Source organism: Oreochromis niloticus, linkage group LG20 (assembly GCF_001858045.2).
Source record: "Oreochromis niloticus isolate F11D_XX linkage group LG20, O_niloticus_UMD_NMBU, whole genome shotgun sequence".
Taxonomy (NCBI): domain Eukaryota; kingdom Metazoa; phylum Chordata; class Actinopteri; order Cichliformes; family Cichlidae; genus Oreochromis; species Oreochromis niloticus.
The window spans coordinates 19,867,358-19,892,963 of record NC_031984.2 but is presented as its reverse complement, the minus strand read 5'-3'; the positions used below and the strand labels follow the sequence as shown (position 1 = coordinate 19,892,963).

The 25,606-nt window shown below is 38.1% G+C and overlaps 2 protein-coding genes across 3 annotated transcripts; one reads left to right on the top strand and one right to left on the bottom strand.

Annotated features, from left to right (window-relative positions):
• The first annotated feature begins 15,677 nt into the window (after positions 1 to 15,677).
• Positions 15,678 to 18,273, top strand: tac3a (tachykinin precursor 3a). 2 transcript variants are annotated; one of them, XM_005478084.4, is made up of 7 exons: positions 15,678 to 15,935; positions 16,289 to 16,404; positions 16,487 to 16,586; positions 16,799 to 16,828; positions 16,913 to 16,966; positions 17,051 to 17,117; positions 17,382 to 18,273. In XM_005478084.4, exons 1-7 carry the CDS (start codon positions 15,710 to 15,712, stop codon positions 17,398 to 17,400), a joined length of 612 nt encoding a protein of 203 aa, XP_005478141.3. In that variant the 5' UTR covers positions 15,678 to 15,709; the 3' UTR covers positions 17,401 to 18,273. The 2 variants fall into 2 exon arrangements, with proteins under 2 accessions (XP_005478141.3, NP_001298271.1); NM_001311342.1 differs by lacking the exons at positions 15,678 to 15,935; positions 17,382 to 18,273 and having other exon boundaries at positions 16,303 to 16,404; positions 17,051 to 17,121.
• Positions 17,951 to 24,910, bottom strand: c1galt1la (core 1 synthase, glycoprotein-N-acetylgalactosamine 3-beta-galactosyltransferase 1, like a). Its single transcript, XM_013273122.3, has 4 exons — positions 24,465 to 24,910; positions 23,331 to 23,585; positions 22,242 to 22,906; positions 17,951 to 18,745 (listed from the first exon to the last, which is right to left on the bottom strand). The coding sequence occupies exons 2-4, from the start codon at positions 23,539 to 23,541 to the stop codon at positions 18,410 to 18,412; spliced, it is 1,212 nt and encodes a 403-aa protein (XP_013128576.1). The 5' UTR covers positions 23,542 to 23,585; positions 24,465 to 24,910; the 3' UTR covers positions 17,951 to 18,409.
• Positions 24,911 to 25,606: the final 696 nt, after the last annotated feature.

Sequence of the window (25,606 nt, the reverse complement as noted above, 5' to 3'; positions counted from 1 at the left end):
TGCACAAAAAAAAGTCATTAATTTGACATATTCTGAGTATTAATCCACTTTCTGTATGCAAGAAATGAAAGTAGATATTAGTATAAACTGTAAAAGTTTCTGAATTATTGAAAGTCATGGGAGCCCACTGAGATATTTTTTGAGCAAATAGTTGCCAGTGTAACGACTCAGTGTGTTACAAAGCCTGTGTTGCATTTCAACTACAGAATGAGCAAGCTGAGTCGCAAATCAAATTGTAATCACAGTTCAAACCCCACGGATAATTAATATCATATCAGATACAGAGCTAATGGAACCACCAGCATGAAAAGACATCACTCTCTCACTCTTACGGCTAAGGTTAATTTAACCGCATGCTGCCTCCACCAACATGACATGGCAGGGTCAGGTACATCAGAACAGATAATTAGACCAGACTCTGCAGATAGCCTGGAAGGAGACAGAGAAGACGCAATGGAGCAAATGATTCCATAATGCAATTTCTTTAACTAGTTGCAATATCGTGTTGACGCCAAATGTAGCTCTTTCTTTTTTCAGTTCAACTTGTCATCTTTTTTTTTTCAAATGTCTAAAGTCTTTCAGTTCAGTGCAGTGTTTGTGCAACATCGTTTACCAGAGTTACACTATAGCATAGGCTCCTCGTTTCAGATAAAAAAAATAACTGTTTGTCATTACTTTTAATTTTGGACTTCCTTCCTTCATTTGAAACATGTCTCTCATTTGTTTCATTCATGTTCTTTCTATTTTTTTCTTAACTACAAAGAACAGTCTTAATAAAAATTAAGAAACCTTTAGACACCCAACAGGCATCCGACGAAGACATGAAATTAAGCGATCAATCCTCTGACTAATATGTTGTTCTCCTTAGGGAAATTAAGTCAGTCCTCAACAATAACCAAACTGCAGCTCGGGGTCACTCACAAAAAAATGGTCCCAGAGGAAATGTGTGGCTACAAAGAGCCCCTGTAACATAACAATAATGTAAGTGCATTGCAGCAGACCTTGAGTCTACTATGCTGGTCATTATGATCTCTTGAGAGACAGTTGCCCAATGTGCTTTCACGTAGCATCTCTGCAGTTTCAAGGCTGCGCTGTTGGTGACCGGATCTCATAACACAAATGTGAAAGAATGATCTTCAGTCCTTCGTGCAGGAGTAGGCGGGCCAGTCAAATTGGCCTTCTGCTCTATCACAGCATGGGTCATGGAAGGAGTGAATTGAATTAACTATTACAAAGAAGTGAATTGAAACCCATGAATAAAATCCACTGCCTGCACTGATTTTTGCGACAAATGTGATAGGAAAAAAATGCACAGTGCATTTAAATAAAATATATTAAATATCTTTTAAATGCTTGAGAATTTGAGCCCTCTGCCTATTTATTTTCCCACAATGCACTGAGCATTTCTTCTTTACTCACCTATTTTTGCCCTCTACGGTGCATCTGGAAAGTATTCACAGCACTTCACTTGTTTCACATTATGTCATGTTACAGCTTGTTAACAAAATACGTTTTCACCTGTAAATTCTACACACAATACCCCAAAATGACAAAGTGAAAAAGTTTGTTCACAGCCTTTGCTCAATACTTTGTTGAAAAATCTTTGGCAGCAATTACAGCCTCAAGTCTTTTTAAGTATTAAGTTACAAGCTAGAAACACCTATTTTTCTTTGCAGAACCTCTCGAGCTCCATCAGATTGGATGGGAAGCATTGATGCACAGGTATTTTAAGATCTCTCCAGAGTTGTTCAATCAGGTTCAAGTCTGGACTCTGGCTGGCCCACTCAAGTACATTCACAGAGTGGACCCAAAGCCACTCCTTTCTTATCCTGGCTGTGTGCTTAGGGTTATTGTGCTGTTAGAAGATGAACCTTTGCCTCTATTATTCTGGCATAATTACTTCTATCCACAACAAATAAATCAAACAAATAAAAGCTCTTAGACAGCACCTCGCGTTTACGCCGGGCTGTGAGCTGTCCTACCTTTAGGTTCATACCACCCCCTTTTTAACCAGAATCCCAGTTTAATTTATTTCTTAACACCTCTTATCTCCAAGGAGGTCTCTGTACATTGCTGCATTCAGCAGTTTCCCTTAACCCAGGATAGTCTTCGAGTTCTTGCTGCCGAAAAAAATCCCCACAGCATGATGTTTCCACCTCTGTGCTTCACTGTTGGTAAAGGTATGGTACGGGCCAGGTGATGAGTGGTCCCTGGTTTCTTGCAGTCATGATGCTTGGCATTCAGGCCAAAGAGTTCAATCTTCCATCAAGTTTCATCAGACTAGAGAATTTTGTTTCTCATGATCTGTAGTTTCATCTTTTGCAAAACTACAGCAGGGGTGTCATGTGCCTTTTATTGAGGAGTGACGTCTGTCTGGCCACTCTACCATAAAGGCCTGAATGGTTGACTGCTGCAGAGATCCTTCTGGACGGTTCTCTGCTCTCAGAGTGACCATCAGGTCCTTGGTCACCTCTTTGACTAAGGCCCTTCTTCCTCAATCACATAGATTTTCCCAGTCGCCCAGCTCCAGAAAGAGTCCTGGTGGTACCAAACCATCCATTTAGAGATGATGGAGGTGCTCATTGGGACCCTCAGTGCTGCAGATGTTTTCCCATATCTGTGGCTTGATATTTAGTCTTCCAGCAATGAGAGAAGTTCCTGCACCATATAGCAGTATATGGACATCTACACTTAAATAAAAATTTTAAAAAAGCCGAATTTGTAACAGAACCTTATTTTTCTTTAGTGCATCCATTACAGCAGTGTGTAGAAAACATAACAGAGAAGCAGCTGCAACTCCAAAAGTAACTTTACTAGTATTCATTTTTAAAATTTTTGTGATTACTTCTTCAAGGTTAAAAAAACAATATGACTGTAATAGTATCATTTTAACATACTGCCCCTCAAGTATTTAGAAGCAAATATACTACTGTCAGTACTGTACACCTCCTTGCTGTTGTGATTACCTAAAAGGCACAGCGAGACACAGATGTTCTTCCAAGAATTTTCTATTTAAAGCTTCCATAATGCATGAGCGTACACCCTGAAGCATTTCAGGAAATGATGGTGATGAAAACTATGGTGGGGAGAGCAGCGGATGAGAGAAATGGTGACACTGAAGCTTGATGGTCAGACACTGGATGCAATGTGAAAGATAGGGTGTCACTTTTAATTAGAAGATGAGTTACTGACGAGAGGAAACAAATAATGTTGTCATTCAGCTGTATCCTGTTGTGACAGCCACTCACTAATTATCTTTCTGTCCTGTCATGCATCTGTTTTCCTTTTCTTAGCTGTTAAAGCCAAATATCATAAATGTGTCTTGGTGTCTAGTGTAGCATATAAATAAACAAGCGGATGATTAATAAATCCTGCCAAAAACTGTCAGTGGAAAAATGTATAGTTTTTTGATATAAAGCCACAAAAAGCTGCAACCTAAACATCTAGAAGTTAGTTTCCTGATTGTTCACATGAATTGCTACATCCTATATAATCCACTGTATATTACAGACTGACATGACTCTGAAACGTGCCATAAATGTGGATTCTTTCAATCTGACAACTGCCAGCAAGGGGCAACTCCTACAGTGAAGTTTCTGGAAATGCCCACCTCTGACGAATGACCATTGAGCAGTTAGGCTACAATGACTGCAGGCAGATGTAAGATTTGGTGCAAAGCTACTTTTGTTATTTTTTATTCATCAACCGTTTATTTAAAATGGCACCTCTGGTGAGCACTTATGACCTCTACCAGCAGCAACACCTAATTGGGCAGGCAGCTACTGATGAGCTACACTTAGCTCTAAGGTGTCAGCAGTGTTTCCATGCTTCCCAAAAGGCAAATGAGCCATGTAACAATTTTTGTATATTATAGCCTTTAATGAAAACTATCACCAACAGCACCCACAAATGCTTTATTATTACATTACATTAAAAATGACCTAAAAAACCCCAATCAGCTCCCCCAGTTTAATCTCAATCTTGATTTCTTTGTGAATCTTTAAATTATGCTCAAACTCGTGGGGAAGCTTGGCCTGAACAACATGGAGAGAACAAACAGTTGACTGAAATCAGCACTGGTAGCACTGTTTACAATCATTACACAAATACATGTGCTCAGATAGTAATCAGTTATATTTGTGGCTAATATTATATTTTTATCTTGCAGCATCTCACCATACACAAAGTAGCTGCTCAAGAGCCTTGAAGCCAGAATCACAAAAATCATCAAAAATATTTATGAGTTCTCATTTGCCGGTTGTAAATGTTTTTCCTAAATTTTTCCTAGAAAATTTTCCACTATTACCTGAAACAGCCTTGAGACAACAGTGGTAGTGATTTGGCACTATATCAGTAAAACTGAATTGAATGAAAACAAGTTGCTCTGAACCAGTAACTTGACTTATAACATCAATAAAAGCTCAGTTTCAAGTTTTATTTAGGATAACATGATGATTTTCCAAATTATATTCATATTTATATAAAATTAAGGATAAATTGTGGGTGTCTCATGATTCAAAAGTCAACACCATGAGTGCACAGAGTTTCTCAGTCAAATCCACTACTGGCTCTTCGCCGTCCTGTCCATTTTTAGAAAGTTGTCCACAACCTAATTGGTGACATCAGTCTTTTATATACAGCCTGTGAGCTAAAACCAAAACCCAGCATCAAAGAATTGAAGTTGACTTCACTAAATCAGCATGTCAGTTAAATAAATCACAAATTCCACATTAAAGGCAGATGTCGTCCTTCTTTCCATTTTGTTCCAGCATCCTTCCCACACAGGTGTTTAAAGTTATTCTGGATGACTGGGCCACTTTTCAGACTGAAGGTTGGCCAATGTTTTAATTGAAAATACTTTTTTCACAGCAATTTGATAGAAAATGATGTTTAACACATTAGAATATACATCTCTCTATAAATATATGTATATACACACGCCGAGCTGGCACGACTTCGCATTTATCTCTAGCTCTCATGCATGCAGTAGGCTCACTTAGCATGTGGGGGGGTCTAGCCTTAGGACTGGATACAGACGACCCAGGCGGGAATTGAACTGGTGTCCCTCCTGTCGAAAGGTGTGTAATCTCACCGCTATGCTACCCAGGTGCAAGAAACTTGACAAATACCAAGGGCTCAGAGAAGAGCTCAAGAAGATGTGGCGGGTGAAGGTGACAGTGGTCCCAGTGGTAATCGGAGCACTAGGAACAACATCGGAGATCTCGGTCCACAATAGCGCAGTCCTAGGAACAGCTAAGATACTGCACAGGACCCTCAAGCTCCCAGGCCTCTGGTAGAGGACCTGAGCTTGAAGGATAGACCCCCCGCAAGGGCGAGAGGGGAATTTGTGTATATATAAATAAATATATATTTGTATATATATATATATATATATAAAGAGAGAGAGAGAGACATATAGACATATAGATACATATTCCATTAACTGTCCCACATACTGACAATGTGTGTACCAGGATTTAGGATTTATTTGTATACTTCAGAACTTTGTATTTTATCTAGTGCTGCATAACAGTCAGATCAAACAAACAAATTAAAAAGATTTATTGAGAACAAAAAAAGATGGAATATTGACATGACAACAGCAAAAAAACCCTTTAAAATCAGGTTCTTATAAGTCAACAAGCAATAAATAAATATATGTCTACAAATTACAATTGAAAATACATGTTTACTGTCCTTTGACTAAATATTTCCCAGTGAATATTAATATGCAATTTAAAATATAACCTTATCAGTTGTTGTTGGGGGTTTTTGTGCTTGTGTTTTGAGTATTTAGTATTTGAATGAAAACAATCAGCTATCAGATTCTTTAATGTCTTTTTATTTCAGGAAATAAAGATTTGGAAAAACATTTTTGTCATTTGCTTTATCATGTTGGCCCTTTTAGATCGCTTATGGATCTGTTTCACTTGTGAAGCATTAGATTACACCAATAATATTTATTTCCCTTTCTTATATGTTGCAAAATTGCTAACCAGCATTTAAGTGTTGCTCACTTTGTTCACTTCCCTTTGACCATGTATTTATGGACAGTGTATTATCATAAGCAAACCACACTACAATCATTCTAATCAGAAGATGAAACTGACAGATAAAAATCACATTATATAGTGCTGCCATATTTCTAATGAATTATAATGCATGTGAGTATCAGATAGTGATGCCTAATGAGTTTTTAATGTGCACTCCATGCTCACAATAGACTTGAAGTCTCCTCCTCTTGGCATATTATCAGGTTTTATCATAGTAGGCTTTCTCTGACATCCTCTCGTTTAAACAGTCAGCTTCTCCAGTAAGTGAGGTGGAATAAAGGTGTAGTCCATCTGCCATGTCAATGACAACCCTCTCTTAAGACAAACCTAAAACACAATCAGTAATTCTACATGGACTGAGCGATTGGCTCTCATGTCTAGCCTGACAGACGTGGTGCCAGCTGTGTTTACCAGGACATTGTGTGTTATGAACATAATCACTTTACCAACCCCTGCCTACCCGTTATGGATGGCACTTGTCATTTACAGAGGAGAGCCCTGGGCCATCAGTCATCTCTATGTGTGAGTGTGTTCCTGCACAAGTGTTTCATTGTGTTTTGTGAGGGTGGGGCTGGTTGGGCTTTTTTGCACGTTCTGTGTGTCTGTGGAAAGCAACAAAACAAGATTTACTCAAATACAATCACTGAACAGAAACATTTAAATGCCGTACTGTGAGCATTCAAAAATTACACTTGCAAGCTCACATAGCTAATCAGCCATTACATTCAGAGCAGACACTGGGCATTTATAACTCAGTCCTGCTGCCCAAATATTAGTAACAGCCATGGCATTTTTGTGAACTGTGGTATGACTTTATTTAGAACTCCACTTGCCCGCCAGCTGTTTTGATACACTTCATTACAACGACATTAAAAGTCTATTCACTTGTATTCACTTTTTTTTAAAGATATTAAAAATAACATTAGAACACACACATTGTACATATTTTTTAGAAACTGAACATGTTTGAAGGAGGAAAGCAACACGTATAATTCAGTTATTCAAAGTATAAACAAAATTTAGAAATGAGTGAACTAAAGGCAAAAGGCACCCTTTGTCTTCACACGGTGCACACAGACGTTAAACGTGCTGTATGCTCTAAACTGGCAGTTTCAGTTCTAATCTTTAACAAAGTGCCAACTTAATGATATTACAATTATTTTCCAATCCCAGTACAGCATAATCTAATACTTCATACTGCAGCAATTTGATTGTAGAGACGCTGATTTGAAGATCAAAAACACAGACTGTTTTTTGGGGTTTGCCAAAAGGATTACATTTATACTACTGATACTGGGTGATAAGCTCACAAGTGAGCCGAGCCACAATAGCAACTACCCAGCAATCTTAAAACTTACAGTGTACTTATTTTATTGAGTTTTTATCTGCAGGTTTCTATCCAGCATCCTGAAATTGGTCAATTTAGAGTAAATTTAGAGTAAAATCTACATTAATATTGTTTTCAATAATCAGATGATAAGAGCATATTTTTATTATTGAGCTTGTGTAAGGAAATATATAAGAAAGAAGAGATGATTCACTGAGAGTGTGAGGTCAGCATTTGCAATATGGCATCCAGAAAAATAGGAAAAGTTTTATGTAAAACTTTTTATTACAGTATGCATACGCAAAGAATTTAATAGTTCAACACAAAGAATTAAATAGTTGAAACAATACAGAATCAAACAGAACAGAGAAGCTTGAACAGATGTGTTTTAAGACTGGCTTTAAAATAGAGAGGGAATCAATATTGCAAGTGCGGTACAGGAAAGAGTTGGAATATCCATGGTGGTCAGTCGATCAGGTGGTATAATGAAAGTAACAGCGCAGGATGATCTCAGAGTATGGGAAGGAGCGGCAATGTGCAGAATATCAAAGAAATATGGAGCTTTATAGGGATACTTGAAAGTAAGATGCAGAAACTTAAAATTAATGTGATATTTTACAGTTAGCCAATAAGGCTATTGGAGGACAGGAGTAACATCTTCTACAGATGGGGTTCTCGTAATGACAAGAACAGCCCCATTTTGAACCAGTTGAAGTGTATGGAAAATTTTGTTTGATAAGTCAGAGAGGATCGTATTACAATAATCAATACGAGATGGAACCAGAGCATGTACAAGTATAGCAGTACTGTTAGCTGTAAAGGAGGGGCTTCGCTGACTAATATTGTGTAAGTTGAAATATGCAGACCAAGGGATATTATTGCTAAATTGTTTTTCAGTATTTGAGGAGCTATTGAAAACGACATCTAAACTCTTAACCTTGGAGCAACCACAGAATTGGCAATACATAGAGAGAATTTATCACAATTATCCAAAACAGTTTTGCTTCCAATTAGGACTTCTGTTTTGTTTAATTTGAGAAAATTAGCAAACCACCACAATTTAATGTCACATAAGCAGTCATGTGACCTTGAGGCAAAAGATAAATAATAAATAGAAGAGGGCCTAAGACAGAGCCCTGGAGAACACCAATGACAACTGGGCAAACTTGTTATCTGAAATGTTTAAATTGTACATACTGATTACAATCTGAGAGATATAATTTAAACCAGGCACATGAAGTGCCAACAATATTGATAGATTCTAATCTCTTTAAAAGAATATCAGAGAATATGAGAGATTGTATCAAAGGCAGCAAGCAGATCGAGAAGCACAAGAATAGTTAACAACCCAGAATCAGCTACCATCTGTGATTTTGACCAAGGCTGCTGTTTTATTGTGGAGTGGCAGAAACTGGACTGAAATTGTTTAAACAGATGATTGTTAGAAATGTTAAACTAAATCTGTATACCAACAGATTTTTTTTTTCAATAGTGTTTGACAGTAAAGGTGAATTAGCAATTGGATTACAATTATTTAGGTTTAAACTGTCTGCACCAGGTTTCTTAAGAGGTAAAGGAATAACGCCAGATATTGGGTCAATGTGACAAGTACTCAAAATTCATGAGTTTGACACTAGAAGGGGAAGAAAAGTGGGAATCATACAGTGTACTATATGTAGAATTATGCAGAGACAGCTGCTGATGAATATTACTGACCTTAGTATTGAAAAAGGCCAGAAAAGTATTACACTGCTCATTGCAGTAAAACTGTGGTGGAAAATTGGTGGCTGAAGGGTGTTGTACAATAAAACAAGGAAAACAGCGACAGTATTCCTTTCACTAGACCTAATTAGTGCCGCATAATATTCCATATTCTTTGATTGCAGTTTTAAGTTGGTGTGATTCCAGTGCGAAACAGGGAGCAGAGTGAATGAGAAAGTCAGAGTTCTCAAAGCAACAAAAGTATTCAGAAAACTGTGTAGTGCATCATTGTAAAAAAAACCAAAAAACAACAAAAACACTTGTTCATCAGGAGAAGATCAGATGTTATACAGTTCTGCGGAACAACACCAACAGATAAGATCAAGAATATAGCCCTTAAAGTGAGTTGGAAAATCAATAAATTAGTAGTTACAAAACTACAAAGACCAAATGAGAAGTCACTCATAAGAGGATTAGTGACGGTGTTCATATGTATATTAAAATCTCCGGGTAAAATAGCATTAGAGGATATGGAACAAACTAAATTTGCAAAGTAATTTACAAAGACCTCATTTAGCTTGGGCATTCAGTACACTGTAGTAAGTGTCTACTGGGAGTAGGCCCGCTGATTTGTAAGACAATAGCCTTAAATGAGGGATAATGAGGAATAGTTTTAGAGGATACTTTCCACTTCTTGTTGTAGAATTAGACTGCCACTACAACCAAGTGTACAGGCCAGCCAGAGGTAAACAATCCCAGGAGAAATACCTCGATTCAGCTGTCCAAAATTATTGTCAAGTAAAACTCACAGCACTCAGCAAATCACAAAATAGAGGAGAGATGCTGGTGAGTGACTGAATGTTAAATAGCCAGAACGACAGTTTGTTCATCTCAACTGTGGCATTAGTCAACCTTGATAGGTTAGCCAGCAAACTGTGGTCAACAGTCCATCCAGATCTGAGGATGGTAGAGGGTAGAGTGTAGACTACAATGATAACACTGGATTTTTATCATGACAGTTGAAGTTCTGTTAAGAGCCACAAATTGTTTTGTATTTTTGATGAAAATGACAGAAAATATCCAGGTGATGATACAGTGGTGGCTCAGAAGAATGAAGTCAAAGCTGAAGAAGCTCGGCTTTCATGTAATGAAATGGATCACAGTGATGGTTTCAGTTTGCAGTCCATCAATCAGTCATCTGACCTGCTGATGACCATAGATGGTACAAAATAACATTATTAAAATCAGAGTCGTTCCTGACCTAGTTTGTCACTACAACATTCACATTAGTTTATCAATTGTTAATATTAAATTAAATTAAATTAAATATTGATTAGTGCATCTTTCGTGAATGTGTCTAATCTATATTTTATTTTTAGTCATTATTACTTTTATAAAATCAATAACAATTACTACCACCTTAAATCAATCCAACAGAGCCAGGAGAATTCTCTTTGGGTTCACAACATGAGCTAACACAAACAAATTGCCAATAGCTGCTACAGGTTTCCTTTCAAGTGAAACACAGATATCCTGGTGTGTCAGTTTGATCAATAGCTGACCCTCACTCCATAAAAGCAATAACAGCTGTTTCTTGCAGATAAAACAGGAGCAACATATTAAGAGAGTGTTCCATGAATAATGTGTTTCATTGACTTGGTCTCCTGTGAAGAGACCACATGAAACAAACAAATGCCAGAGGTTTGTTCATAGGCAAGTAATTTTATTGTCTGAAGTTACTGCTATGCAGGATTCATGTTTGGTCTAGACTTGTCATTCCTTGACTATTTTGAACTTTGGCAAGGATGGTCAAAGCAGCCATCGGTCTGCAGAGGATCACACACCTCAAAGCTTTTTATGCGTGTTATTTTTGAAGCAGCTGACCCCATAAGCAAATTAAGAACAAAGGACTAATTCAGGAAATGACTGTGGTGATTGCTGTGGTGATTGCTACAGAAAAGAGCTGAGATCAATGAGTCCAGATTATTTCCGACACTGTCCTGGGAAATTTCCCAGTGTCTCAAGGGTCTCTGTCAAATCCCAAGTGGAAAAAAAGGGCAGTTTATTTGCTAATTGTGCATTCATACACTCTGTCTTTATGCTGCCATTACTCCAAATATGGACATGAAACTTTGCTCAAATAGATAAACAAACATCCACCATCAATAAAACACTTAATAACAAAATTTCTGAATCAGAGGGTGAATAATGCATGAACTGCTTCATGATTTCCAATTTCTGCCTCAGTCAGTATGTTGCTCGCTTGATCTTGTATTTCCGTAATTGCTCTTGACACAATTTTATGAGCAGGCCACGGACAAAATAAAATAAGCTCCAGAGAGAGGTCACATCAAAACACACTCACTCACTTTTATACGCAGGTGTGATGGAAGCTCTGTTGCATTGTGGGTGCTCAGAGGCATCATGGTAATGACCTGTGAACTACATTTTACATCACCATCATCTACCCACATGCCCCAAAAGACACACCTCCCAGTCCAAAATAGTGGTTTAAGAGCCTGTTCTCTTAACCTCTTCATTGGTTGGTTTGGCAACTCGTCTATTTTCTAGCCAGTCTGAACACTGAATAGAGACTGCATGGAGCGAGATGCAGATGAAAACAGAAAAACAGAACGGTAAAACAGAGGTGGACATTAAAAATTGTGTTTCAATCAAATTGTTCGGTTCAGCTTAGAGATTTTAATAAAAAAGATGATGTTTAGCACATGACATTACTTCAAGTTATTGCTTCTTCAGCCTGGTTTCAAGCTTATATAATAGGTATAAAGTCAGTTTTAAAGCTAAGGTTAACAGAATGAATGGTGATTTCAGTCACCACTGGGTGGGTGTTGTATGCATAGAGTGCTCAGATATTTAGAGCCAGTTCTGTTTTTGTGTCAAAGAATACACATGTAGTTGAGGTCTAAGTGAATATTCAGTCAGCTAGGTTTCTTACTTGTTGCAGCTCTTTGCTGTTATTACAGTAAATATAGCCTTGCTCTTTTGCACTTTCTTTACCCAATAACACAAAAGCCAAATGTAAAAAAAAAAGTGGGGAAAAAGAAAGAAAAGAAAATTTGTGAGTGGTAATAGGAGCAGTTAAAAGGTTTGGAAAGTTGGCAGCGGCATAAATCATGAAGCAAAAACATCTAACCCTAACAGAGGAAGAGAGGCATTCATCACGGCAGTGAAAATGAAAAATCATCCTAGGTTTGATAAGACTGTGCTTAATAATCCACTGTAAGTTTAAAAAGTAAACCCCCTTTGGCAAAAAACAAACCACATCATCAATAACAAACTTTCTATGTTCCTGATGTGTTTGATTTAAAACACATTTCTAAAACTAGAGCGTCTGATGTCACACATTTTATTAACTAAAAAAAGGGGGGTAGGCATGAGACGTGAGAGACGGCGATTGTGTCTGTGATGAACAGGATGTGAATGTGTCTTCGAGAGTATTCTCACTCCATGATCAATACAAAATACTGTTTTGAGTCAGAAGGAAAAGTTCACCAATCTAAAAAAGAGTGATTCAAGAGGCTAAACAGCACCAGAGCGTCTTATTTTCTCCCGAAGGCCAGTGCCAACCACTGTCACTGAAAGAAGATTAAAGAGGACAAAGAAGAAAAAAAAAACCTGTTGACAAGAAGACAGCAGAAAAACACTTTTGGAAAACACTGAGAAAAAAAACTGATTTTTGGTTTCGAGACACCACAGCTCACAATCTCACATACCCGGTATGGTCTTATGCTAATAGTATTTCAAGGCATATCAACATCCATGTCAGTTTTAAACAAGCAGCCTTCAAATTAACATTTAGATGGAAGTGACACTTCAGGACCTCGCGAGTCAGAGATCAGGAAAGAGTGGGTGCAAAAAAACAGGGTCCATCAAAATCATTTTGCACGCCTCAAGGAGATGTATAAAGTGCAGTCTGAGTTAAAATCACCCACTGGATTAAAAGCCCATTAACTCAATTATTGACAGGTGTGTCTTATGATCTACCGTGGAGAAGAGACTAGATCTGCTTATTTTCGTCTATACGTCGCCACAAGCAACAGTGATCAGCAGGGATGGCTGCTGAGTGTGTGAAGGCGTTCACACTTGTAGAATACCCTTTGGACTCAATGGACACAGACTCTAATCTGTAAATCCGGCCCCAGCATACACGCAGTAATTTGTAGCTAAATGTACACCCTGCAATTTCTCACACTTACAGTCTCACTCCTTCTTCTCAGCCTCACACAATAAGCTCCTCTGTACCCATCTGATCCCGTATTTTTTCACAACATCACTCCCATATAAGGGCTGTGGCGTCACTGTGAACCTCTTCCCTTTCAGGCCATGAAAGCCTGCACAAACAGATGATTGGCAGCTCCATTAAAGAGAAAGGCGAGCAAAAGGAGTGTGACTGTACTCCACGCTCTATGTGCTGCTCTCCTCTGCCAAGTACGCAGCTACACAGATGTATGAATCTCTATCCTCATGTCCTTACGTGGACCTCCAAACAAAATGAGCTGCCAAACAGGTTGGAATTTTGAACCAAAGAAACCCACACATAGTAACGCACACATGGAAATTATTATCCCATCTCTGTCTGCGTGTGTTTTAAACATTTTTCCTTCTCTCATTCTCTTTTTCTATGTGTTCCACAGCAAGGTTACCTCTATCTATTCAGCCTGTTAATTCAATAAGCATTGCAGAAAAAGCAGGATCAATTGGCAAAATGGGGTTTTTTTAAATTATCGAGGATATTTTAGGTGGGCAAGGATGTCCCACACTTTATACTCAGATAAATATCTGTGAGATATAGAAGAACATGATTACATGAGAGGTTTATTCAACTTTAACAACACTTAACTGCTGCAAAAAGAGTTTTAAATGAATTTAGTTGGCCAAATGATTAGTCACTATAATAAAAACACAGAAATTTGGCATGCATGGAAACACTGTTTCAAATGCATTCACATAAAATGATCTCATCATGGTGTTGGTCTGTGTTTTTGTTTTTCTTTTATATACTGCTTCACCTATAGCCACCATGGTCTACCTGCTGTTACTGAGCCAGCTGTGAAGGTCCAGCTGACCTGTCAGGACTAGAGATTATCCAGCTGTCTGCAGCTCTGAGGGAAGCTCATACATAATGACAGTGCAACAGGTTTGGTATTGAGTAGGATGGCAGGATTGGATGACTTCCAAATGTTATAAAGCAGAAAGATACAAGACATTATTGTTCAGCACTATGCAAGATATGTGCCTGTAATGTCATCTGTAGCAGGATGTCAGTGTTGGCTAACATAATCGATACAATATATCTACTCACCTTATCATTAAATGAGAAGCTTTCCCTGCAATTGCATGCTGTGGAAAAACAGCCACTGGCACTCTTTCCCTGTGTTACTGAGTTGCTTTGATTACCAGGGGAGATAAGAAAGAAACACTCATCAATAATGCAAAAACGCAATTAATGACTTCCCCACTTCTGACTGATCTCCCATCCCGGACCCCTGCACTGCTGCAATCCCCACCCCAATCCATCCCCGCACAATTAGAGACAGGAACAAGACAAATATGGAAATGGGAAGCCATTTCTTAACATGTGAAAGGCACAATCTGGATTCCAGCTTAATGCGTTGTTGTCAGCGTCACACCCTCTCACATCGGTCCTAAATCTCCAGACCACAGTAATTGATGTGCATTACTTCCCTTTGCCTGCACTACAGTTTGAATCTCAAACTTTGCTTTACTGAAAAATTATGCTTGTTTGCATTCTGAATGCGGAAACAAACACCAAAACAAGTCTAATTGCTTGTGTAATTGCAAGAAAAATTATAGGTTTGGTACTTGCACTAATTTTGAGCCTTTTTCAGAGGCTGGTGAAAACATGTTTAAACATGTTTAAACACGTTTCAGGATTTCTGTGAATACTGACAGTATATACTAAATTTCCAGGCTATGTCGAATTAATTTGAAAAAGTAGCACATTGCAGTTCTTGAGCATTTTACCCATGCAGTTTTTCACTCACAAAAAATTTATAAAAAGTCCCTCAGTGGTTGTCAGGTGATGACATTTCATCTCACCACCTGTCAAACACCATTTAACAGAGAATTTAGCAAGCATGAAAACAATTTCAAATGATGTCTGAATAACATGTTACTCATTGTGTCAGGACTGGTATGAAGATGTGTCTATCCAAGCTCAGCTCACCGTGTATAGGCTCTAAAAATGGTTGTGCTGATAATATTTCTACCCAGTGATATTAAACATATATAAGTCTTGCTTTCAAACCATGGCAGAGATCAGTTATATATGTTATATTTTATATTCTGTCTCCTAAAAAAATTCCATGTTGATGTAAAATTAAAAGCCATTAAAATTGTAAAATTAATTGACTTCTATATCTTTTCCCCCCCAAACCAACTGCAGGTATAGCCTCATCTTTTTCCAAATATGTTCAGTGGTGTGCTTCAGTCCACGAAAACAAACATGTGTCCTCGTCACGAATACTAAACTTTTCCCTATTTTTTTTCTTTTTAAAAGGGTGTGTGCGTGTTTTGTGTGCAGTGAGGAGTTGCGGGGGCCGGGGGGCAGACGCTCTCATCATCATCATCATCATCATGACCATCAATGAGTAGGCTCTGTAGCCTTCAGTGCAACGTGATAAAAGAGTACTCCACCTACGCTGCTGATTGGCGTTACGCAGGTATCCAGCTATTATTTATTACCGCAAAGCCTAGACGCTTCATTTATCCTGACTGGCTCTCACAGCGGGATCTAGCCGATTCCACTCTACTTTGTACTTGGGCGCACTCAGCTGACTTGCCAACCGCATTATCTGCTCGACAGAAAACAGGTAAAAGCTAAAAATCATGTCTTAATGCTTAAAAATGATCTTTAAAATAACATTTAAACTGTTATCTTGTTTTAGAAAGAAGACAGTTTAAGGTTTACTTTAACTCTTTGGTAAAGGAACAGAAAGAAACACTGCGTAAAACTACTCTATTCATATTTTTCTGTCTTTGATCAATATGAATCTGTTATTTACTGATTTTGAAAATTTATCTTCAATCTAACTTTGCGAACAGTAAATTGTGCGTTTTTACGCACCGATTGCATCGTGCCTTGTGCGCAGTGGGTTTCTTAATGAAAATGCAATGAATTTTCCCATTACGAAAAGACCTTATAAAACGAATTGTTTTTGCACAGGCGATACCGACAAGATGAGAAGAGGTTTGCTACTGGTGACTTTTTTCCTCGTCATGGAATTTCGCTACAGCCGGTGCAGATGCGACGAGCCCGGATCGCGCAGATCAACTTCAGACGTAGGTTCCCGGGCGCGTAATGCAGAGTCTGAGAACATCTTTTAGAATAATCTGATTTTTCTTTTCCTTCTCATTATTGCAGCAGACCATAGGCTTAGAGAACTTTAAGCGGAACATCCTGAAGAGATATAATGACTTGGATTATGACAGCTTTGTGGGTCTGATGGGGAGAAGAAGTGCAGGTGAGTGTTTTGAACAGGCGAACATGCCCAGTTTAATACATATATATATATATATATATATATATATATATATATATATATATATATATATATATATATATATATATATGATGACAGTAATGCTGAAGCGATAAACTAAAGAATGAAATATTTGATGCAATGTTTCTGAAAATCTCACCGGTCTTCTGTTTTTGCTTTATTTTCTTCATCAGAGGCTGACGCTGAACAACCACCCCAAAAAAGTAAGATTTTGTAATTTACTTATGGCGTAAAAACGACTGTTTAAAATTGTCATAAAATATTGCATTTTGCTTTTTATATATAAGGGGAGATGGATGACATTTTTATTGGACTTATGGGACGGAGAAACGCAGAGACTGGTGAGTGTATGACAAATGTCTAATATCCATGTCCTTTTAGCTTTGTCGCCTTTCATATTCATGTTTTCTATGTATATGTTACAGATAATGGTCCCTGGAGGAGAGAGTATCCAGAGAGGAGGGGCATTTTTCTCAACAAGTGCAGGCTGAGGTGAGCGCTTCTTCCTTATTCTTCAACAGACATCACCAAATGTCAGCTGTTTAGAAAAATAAGATAATGATCATCCTGCATAATCAAGGATAAAACTGATTTCAGACATAGAAGTACGGAAGACTTGTGGCGTTTTAAAAGGGAGTGGTTTATGCACACCAGCTGTATGCTTTTCATTTCTTAAAGTAAATCTCTACTTGTAGTTCTCACAGTGTATTTGGAGTACTTATGTCCATGTATGTGTTTTGTTTTGTTTTTCTGCAGGTTACTTCAGGGACTGTAGACACTGAGAGTTACTTTCATTTGGCTACAATGACAGAATATCACCGAGAACATCAACAGCAAACCAAATGTCTGATGGAAACGAAAAAACACATGTGATTCCCACTGTACCCGGCTTATGAAAGTGACAATGTACCAAGCATAATGTACGGTTTTATCTGGAGACAAAGCATAATTAGAAGTAATAAATTCTATTTCTTTATCATGTCATTCTTTTTCTTAAACTTCAAAATAAATGTAATTTTTTATACATAATTCATTCATTTAAATGTTGGTGCATTTTCCCTCGTTGTTTAGGTGATTCTTCAAGCTGTTGTCTCATGTTGAGACAATAATGTTCAATCACAGTGTTGGGTTAAATAAAATCAGGTGCTCAAACAGTTCGACAGGGGGTTTCAAATATACTCTGAAAGGTGAAAAGAAAACACTTTATTTTGCATTTCTGAAACAAACATCATTTCAAACATCCTGACTCTGGTTTTAAAGCGTGTGTTAATTAGCTTGAGTTACAAACGTAATTTAAAAAAAAATTAATTTATTAACTTGAAGTATTTTATGCCAAATTAATTAATTACTCACAATTAATAATAAATGTCATACATCTATTGCTTTTTCCTGCATAACTCCAAGCACATTGGCTGTGACAATAAATTCAAACACTGATGACATCAAATATAATTAAGGCTAAACCAGATGTTCATATTGGTTGAACACAGCTGAGACGTATGTAGCCTCCACTCAAACATCTCTTATCTTTAACAACTCACGCATGTTGTCATACTCAGTGGAATATAATGTAAGCTTTGTCAGAAGAAAAGAGTTTAGTTAGTGCACAGTAAAAGGGTTTTCTGAGAAAGTCATACTTTTCACCACAGTTCTTCTTGACTAATCACAGAAGGAAAGTAGCCACAGGTGCTCCTGATGTAGTTTCTGATAGCGATCAGACGCACTGCAGTTAAAACACATTCAGTACCATCTAAAACACAACACAGCTAATACAATACAGTGTTTTATTCGACTGCAGTCCTGTTCACAGTGAGATGGGAGTTTAAATTCTCTGTCTCCTTTTCCTCTGTCACCGTATCCTCTTTGGTTTGGTTTCCACTGAGAGAAAAGGCAACAGTCGTGCGATTCTTTCCGTCCTTCACCCCCTGAACTGCCTTAAGTCCCGCTGTTACAGCCGTCTGCGAGTGTGGGCTGACATTCAAACCATGACGTAAAGAGGGCTGGTAGCGTGGAATATAACCATATGCTCTTAGGTGGTAGGTGTAGTACTCCATCACATACATCAGCTCTGCTTCAACATAATGAAACGATACAGCCAGGTCTGAGCAGCACTGCGGACCCTAAGGAAGAATAGCACGCAGGTTAAAAACATAAACCACACACAGAACAATAAAAAGCAACTTACTTAAATTATATTAACACTGAAGTATTCATATTTTTACTATATAAGTAGCAGTCACCATCCATAATCACATTGATAGTCATTGCTTTGTAAACCATTGAGTTTTGCTTTAATGCCCACACCTGAGAACATGATCAGTAATCGTCCTTGTACAAAGTGTACAACGCTCTCTGCTTTAGATCTCTGAACTGAAATGTAATTTTCAACAAAATATTGGATTTAATTAAGATAAATAACCACATACAGTCCAAAGAAAAGAGAGAGTGCTACGCAGGAACCTTTTTTTCATGCAAAAAGGATTTTGTTGAGATTACTGCTATCAATTCAGTGTACAAATCCAACGTCAGACCAATAGACAAGCAGCCAAACGTGGAGACAGGCAGGGTGAAAGACAGATTGCCATCTGCACAGGCAGCAAGCAGTACATTGGAATTCTTGGATGTTAGCTTTTTCACAGCTAGCTTTTTTTCTTTTTAGAGTTAAAATTGGAGCACAGTTAGTAATAAATACACAATATAAATACAGACTATATAAAACAATACAAAAATATTACTTTAAATTAGTTTGTTTCCTCCAAACTGTTATACTGGCTTCTAAGCCTGCATCTCAGCAAAATGACTCAGGAAGATATTTGCACTATTTCAAGCTGTCTAACCATACAAGAGTAGTGAGCACAGTATTCAAAAACAGGGCAGCATATATATGATTTAATAAGAAAAGAACTACACTATTCGGATATTTATTTTATAAATGCTATGCTTTGGAACAATATGAATAAAATGAATAAAATACTAGAACAAGGGAATATACTTTTCATAAACGGTCACACGTCATCACAGTTTTTCCTTTTCATTGTCTGAGGAAAAAATAATAATTGTGGCTTAAAAATATTAAAAGTGCATTTATGTTCTTATTACCCTTTTTTTTAAAAAACAGGAATAAAGCAGCTCCATACTCAGGCAGACAGCAGTTGACAGCATCAGTAATGAACCTGCCTCATTTTAATTGCAAAGTACAATAGATTAGTTGCATCATCAGCAACAAATTGACCAATTTTCCCCTCTGTTGACAGGACATTGTCTGTGCTGCAATCATCTACTTTAAAATGAACACTTTCTTTTTTCCAATTCAATTATTGTTTGCAAGGGTCAGGCACACAACTTGAATGTGTTAGATACTCACATATTCATTTATTTTAGTCGGTACTCTTCTGATGATTCATTTAAATCAATGCCTATATTTCTAATTCAAAGTAAAACATACAAAACATAAGGCAACAGTTTTTAAATTCGATTCTAAATAAATATATATGAGATATAAATTGGTCAGGGTTATTGATTATTCCTTGACATGTTCAGAGAAGCTGTTGGGCGTGATTAAATCAGTTACTTGGTTAACTGACTAATCCTGCTTGGGGTGATAACCCTAGATGAACTGTAGGTTTGGAAAGGCTTATGTTTCACTCATACATTTGGTCTGGAAATCAAAGCAAACTTTCCACTGAATAGCTGGATAATTTATTTACTTATTTATCAGTTTCTTTAAGTATCACCTATGAACAAGTGGTCACGTTTTGCAACACTCTTTGAGCCAAGTAGTTTTAACCACTTTACTCTTTAATTTATCATATTAGATTTGTGCCAAGCGTAGCTTTTCGTTATTCAACCTTTTTAAGCATGGCGTCACCTGTAATTTGTAAAACTGTGCTTTCAAAGTAGTTTCCTCAACCCTTGATAACTTGGATTACTGTGAAGGTAGCATTAATGCTCAACAATATACATCCATTAGCCACTTCATTAGATTTACCTTGCTAGTGGCATTCAGACCTGCCTTAAGGGATTTTTCTCAATATGAAGCTGACAGCATCATGCATTTGCTGCAGATTCATGGGCTCCACATCCATGATTTGAATCTCCTGTTTCACCACATTACAACGGTGTTGTAATGTGGTGAAACAGTGGTGATAAAGGGATGCAAATGGTCAAAAAATAATAGTAACGTAGGCTCTGGCATTTAAACAATGCTCAGTTGGTGCTGTGCCAAGTGTGCCAAGAGAATATTCCTGCGAGACAGGCAGGATGGGATCATACCTTCATGTTGTTATGGCAATTTCTGACCGGACCACCCGATTGTTTTAATGAGCCTGTGCGAGACTCATTTTTCTGTTCTTAGCTGACAGTAGTGGCAACCAGTGTGGTTTTCTGCTGCTCTAGTACATCTGCTTCAAGGCTCAAGATGTTGTGCGTTGAGAGATGTTCTTCTGCATATCTTGGTTGTAACAAGTGTTATTTGAGTTACTATCTGGCTATTCTTCGTTGACTTCCACATCAACAAGGCATTTTCACCCAGTGAACTGCCTCCCACTAGATATTTTCTCCTTTCTATGTGAGCTGTACAGATGTTTATGTAGGAAAATTCCAGTAGGGCAGCAGTTTCTGAAATACTTAGGCCAGTCCATCTGAAACCGTCTTCCCCATTCTGATAGTCAGTTTGAAAGTCTCTAGGTCATCATGATCAGGCCTACATACCTACATTCACTGAGTTCCTGCCATGTGATTGGCTAATTGGCTGCTACAGTATGTGTGTCCAATGAGTCCACAAATTTTGGAGCAAATTATGTTGCCATCCAAAGGAAGGTTTTTTTTTTTGTTTTTAAAGAAAAAGCCTTCCTGGTTTCAGTCAGAATATTGCCAATATTCTGATTTCATGTCTCCATATTTAAAATGTTAAACTGGGTAGCTTACAAGTCCAGATACGCCTTCGACTGAAAAAGTTTGGCATGGTATGACACTAAAATTCAAAGAAGGGCTTGAACTGTTGATCATTTTTCTATATCAAACAAAATGGTAAAACCTATCACTTTCAAAGCCAAAGAAGCTGACCTCCTTAGTCCTCAAACAGTTTTGTTAAATGAAAACATGATACCACACAGCAGCAAACACGTTCCTGATCCAACTTTTTTTGAAAGTTGTATGTGTCTGACATCAAATTCAAAATTTGATTATTTTTCTAAATTAGGAACTTTTTAGTGTTAGCACTTAATATACAGTCTTTGAACTACTTTCAGTTAAAGACTGTAAACAGTATTGCCTATGTGACAATAAGTGTAACTTTCACTAATAAAAAAAGTGTATACACTTTTTTAAATGAAAGACCTCTGTCACTTGAATGGAAGACATAAGCTAATGACATTAAAGGATTTCTAATTTGAGGTTCAGTCTGTCATCAGCATGACGTCCTAACCTAACTTGCCCCTTTCTAACAAGGTTAATCCACTCACTGTTTGTCTGCTTTATCTAAGCGCTGTCTGTGAACTGGATTTTAGAAATAACCTTTGTATGAAAATGTTGATTTCTTTGTTTTTTACCACCACTATGTGTAAGCCCATTTCACTATTACTCGCTCAAAAATAAAACTAATGTAAGGGGACTTGCCTCAACAATTGGGTAGTAGCAATAGCTCCAGTACCAGAAGCTCTTGGAGAACTTGCCAGTAAGATGGTGCTCTGGCACAAATGGGTGAAAAGTTTCTCGTTGCAAAGTGTCTCTGGAATCTCCTGCCAGAACACCCATCTTCTCCAAACACTGACCGAGCGCTAGGTCTTCCACAGGGGTCGTGTGTGTGCAAACCTTGGTTCGAAAGCCTTCCACAAATCTTTTAAGGGCTTCTTTACTGAGTACATAACCTGCTCCCCCACTCATGTAACCTTGTTTGGTATAAGGTTTGAAGCGCTTGCCAAAATAGATTGGTTCTTCGGAGGAGTGGTTGGACAGAATCCAGCGCAGGTTGTCCACCACCACATAGGTGTCATCATCTGCTTTTAAGAACCAGTCTGCTTCATTCCCGTGGTGTTCGTAGACATAATGGAACGCTCGAATGGTCTTCCAGTAGAGCTGGTCACGGCCCTCCTTTGTCCCCAGGCCCACAGTGGGGAAGTCAGGGTCGTCCACAGAGCTCATGAACACGACGATGTTGCAGTGCCGACTCCAGGTAGCCCTGACATGTTGGGCCCTGCTCTGTAGGTTATACGGCCCCGTCATCACCCAACAGAGAACACGTACTTTCTGATACAACATATCTGCCACCTGGCTGTCTTCATCTGGAGGGACACACGACAGTATATAGCAGTGTTAACTGGTATGCAGTTGACCTGTTGCATTTGTCATTCTACAAGTCACACCACTCTACTTAACACATTTGGATACATATGCAGTTAGTTCCCTTCCACATTCTTTCAGCTGTCATCATTTTGGCCTTGCCAATTGGAAGTACCATGAAAGCAATAGTGGAAAAATTCCACATGTGCATCACAGTCCAAAACACAATAGGTATTATCATCATTATACAGTCTAAAGTAGACTTTCTGCTATTTCAAGTCTGTTGTGTCTGTAAACCAATCTCTAAACTTTAAGGCAAAGTTCAATCATGAGTTTATAATGTTTCCTGCACTGTAAATATGTGAAAGCTATTATTAAATTAGAAAAAAAAACTTTTATTCATAGAGCTAAATGAGTGTAACGCACCTGTACGGTGAGGAAGGTGCAGATTGATGAGAGCAGCTCCCTCTTTCCTCCAGCTGGTTTGCCTCTCCCTTACAGCAGTGACTTTTTCCTGAGCTCCTGACAGAACAGGATAACTTCTCTCAAACCACACCTGGTGAAGGAAGAAGTACGTACTGCAGGCCCCCAAAATGAAGCCCAGCGAAAAGCCCAATCTGGAGCTGAAGCCTTTCATGGCGATAATGTCTCCACAGCTGCGAGGTCCAAGTTAGAGCATGTCTACATGAAACAGCACCACACTCAGTCAATTTGATGCACAGCCAAACCACAAAGGCCAAAAAACATCAGACATTAAACTTCTTTTGTGTTACATGTGTAAGGTGCTCGATAGCAGACTGACTGCATGTAGTTCTACAATTAATTTTGCCATCATTGTTTTGTTTTATATATATATATTATTTATTTATATTATAATACTTTGCCTCAGGATTTTTGTCTTTAAAACCATTTCAATGTTTATGAAGTCATAGTGCACTGACACTGCAGTAGACATGCGTTTAATGTATAATGTGCACAAATGGTGACGCTCGTGCCTAGATAAGCCGTTTGATTTATTATGGTGACGTCACGTCAAGACCTCCTCCTTTTGTTTAGTTTAAAGACGGGATTATTAAAACTAATATCAGATGCATTGCAACACTTAAATTCAGTTTGTCGCTAGAGCAAAAAAAGACTGTAGTGAAGTGCTTTTGACACGCACTACATAACAAACTGTCAGCGGGCCGCTGGCAGTGTTTTTCATTGCGTCTGATGAGGTTAAAGACCCCAAATCCGAGACAGATGTTAACGATTAACGCGACGAGAAATGTTTATGGCAAAGCAGCTTCTCTCCTGTATGCTGCTCTTCTACTTTATCCAGACGATAAATAAAATGACGTGACAATCTGGTTACAATAATCGGGGATTCGTCCGTTAAGACAATAAATGAATAAACATGACAGAAACTGGTTTGGCAGCAAAATGAGGCCAAAGGGAACCCAGATCGCTTTCCAACTGAAATAAATGAATACCAAAAGTTTCGTGTATGTCCACTGAGTAAATAAATGAGAAATAAATAAAATCCTTTAAGAGACTCCCTCCCTCCTGTATGTTATTTACCTTTGCTGGGGATCAGTCATTTGTGAGCACGATGTGCTTGTCACCCCAAGCAGCAGCTAAAATATTTCCTGAAAAACAGCACAAGGACGCTACACCTGTCGAGCACACGGCTACATGCAGGTCTCATTCATCCGAAATACTGTTTCTCAGTGAAGTCCTCCCTGCACTGTGTCGCCAAATAAGATGATTACCAGCAAAGAAAAGCCTCTGTGCAGATTTACATTCTTCTACCTCGCGGTGGGTAAGCTCTGAAAATGAACGCTGCCATTGGTCGCCTGTCGGTGACGTATGAGGAAGCGCTCGTCCGCGTCCTGAGAAATAATAAAGACATTTTATCGTTAGATTGTTTCAGATGATCAAGATTTGTTTGTCACAAGTGAAAATGGTTATTCGGAGACGCCAGTGAGACAGCTACAGGGTAATGGTAAATGATGGCGACGACTTGTTGTCTGCAAATAATCGCCACTAGGTGTCACCCTTACAACGGCTCTAAAAGGCTTCAAGCCAGCTCCAGCAGTCATAAGCACTTTACGTTAATGCAAGCCCTTTCAAACAGATCTTGAAGTGCATTCCGAGTCACCTGTTGCCATGGATCCCCATTTCGTCTCTTGTAGTTAAAGCCAACCTAGCAATAACTACCCTCTCAGCTCCCCAGTTAGTAAAGACTTTTTAATGCTACCTTACAACAGCTCTAACCAATAAAACAGTGGCTAAGATCCTGTTTTGATCTCTGTTCTACAGCTGGGCTCTCAGCTTGCTCCAGATAAGCAAATGTAATATATACACAAGTGTGACTGAATGTAAAGCTTAAAAAATTTAATGTATTTAAAAATTTACAACATATACCAAAAGTGCTAACAAAGCACTTTTGAAAGGGACTAAATTTCTAGAGTTTTGATGTTCTTGAACCTCTAAACTCACACAGTTTTATTCAGTTGTTGGTCATTTTCACCTGTTGTAAACAGTCATTCGTGGTGGAAATCCAAAGTCAAACTGTGAGAGTACAAAGTGTTTTCTCTTTCATTTAGTAACTTCTGCAAAGAGAGCAACACTATTTAAGACTGTAAAGCAAATGTCTCACTTCTGAGGAAGTGATTTTTTAAATGTCTTCTGCAAAAAGAATGTCTACAGTGCGAAGAGAG

Coding starts and splice junctions, on each gene's coding strand:
- tac3a (XM_005478084.4), top strand. CDS start 15,710: ATGAGTAGGCTCTGTAGCCTTCAGTGCAACGTGATAAAAGAGTACTCC. Junction 15,936..16,288: donor ATCTGCTCGACAGAAAACAG/GTAAAAGCTAAA, acceptor GTTTTTGCACAG/GCGATACCGACAAGATGAGA. Junction 16,405..16,486: donor CGCGCAGATCAACTTCAGAC/GTAGGTTCCCGG, acceptor TCATTATTGCAG/CAGACCATAGGCTTAGAGAA.
- c1galt1la (XM_013273122.3), bottom strand. CDS start 23,541: ATGAAAGGCTTCAGCTCCAGATTGGGCTTTTCGCTGGGCTTCATTTTG. Junction 22,907..23,330: donor GCACCTTCCTCACCGTACAG/GTGCGTTACACT, acceptor GTGTCCCTCCAG/ATGAAGACAGCCAGGTGGCA. Junction 18,746..22,241: donor GCTACTACCCAATTGTTGAG/GCAAGTCCCCTT, acceptor ATTCTTCCTTAG/GGTCCGCAGTGCTGCTCAGA.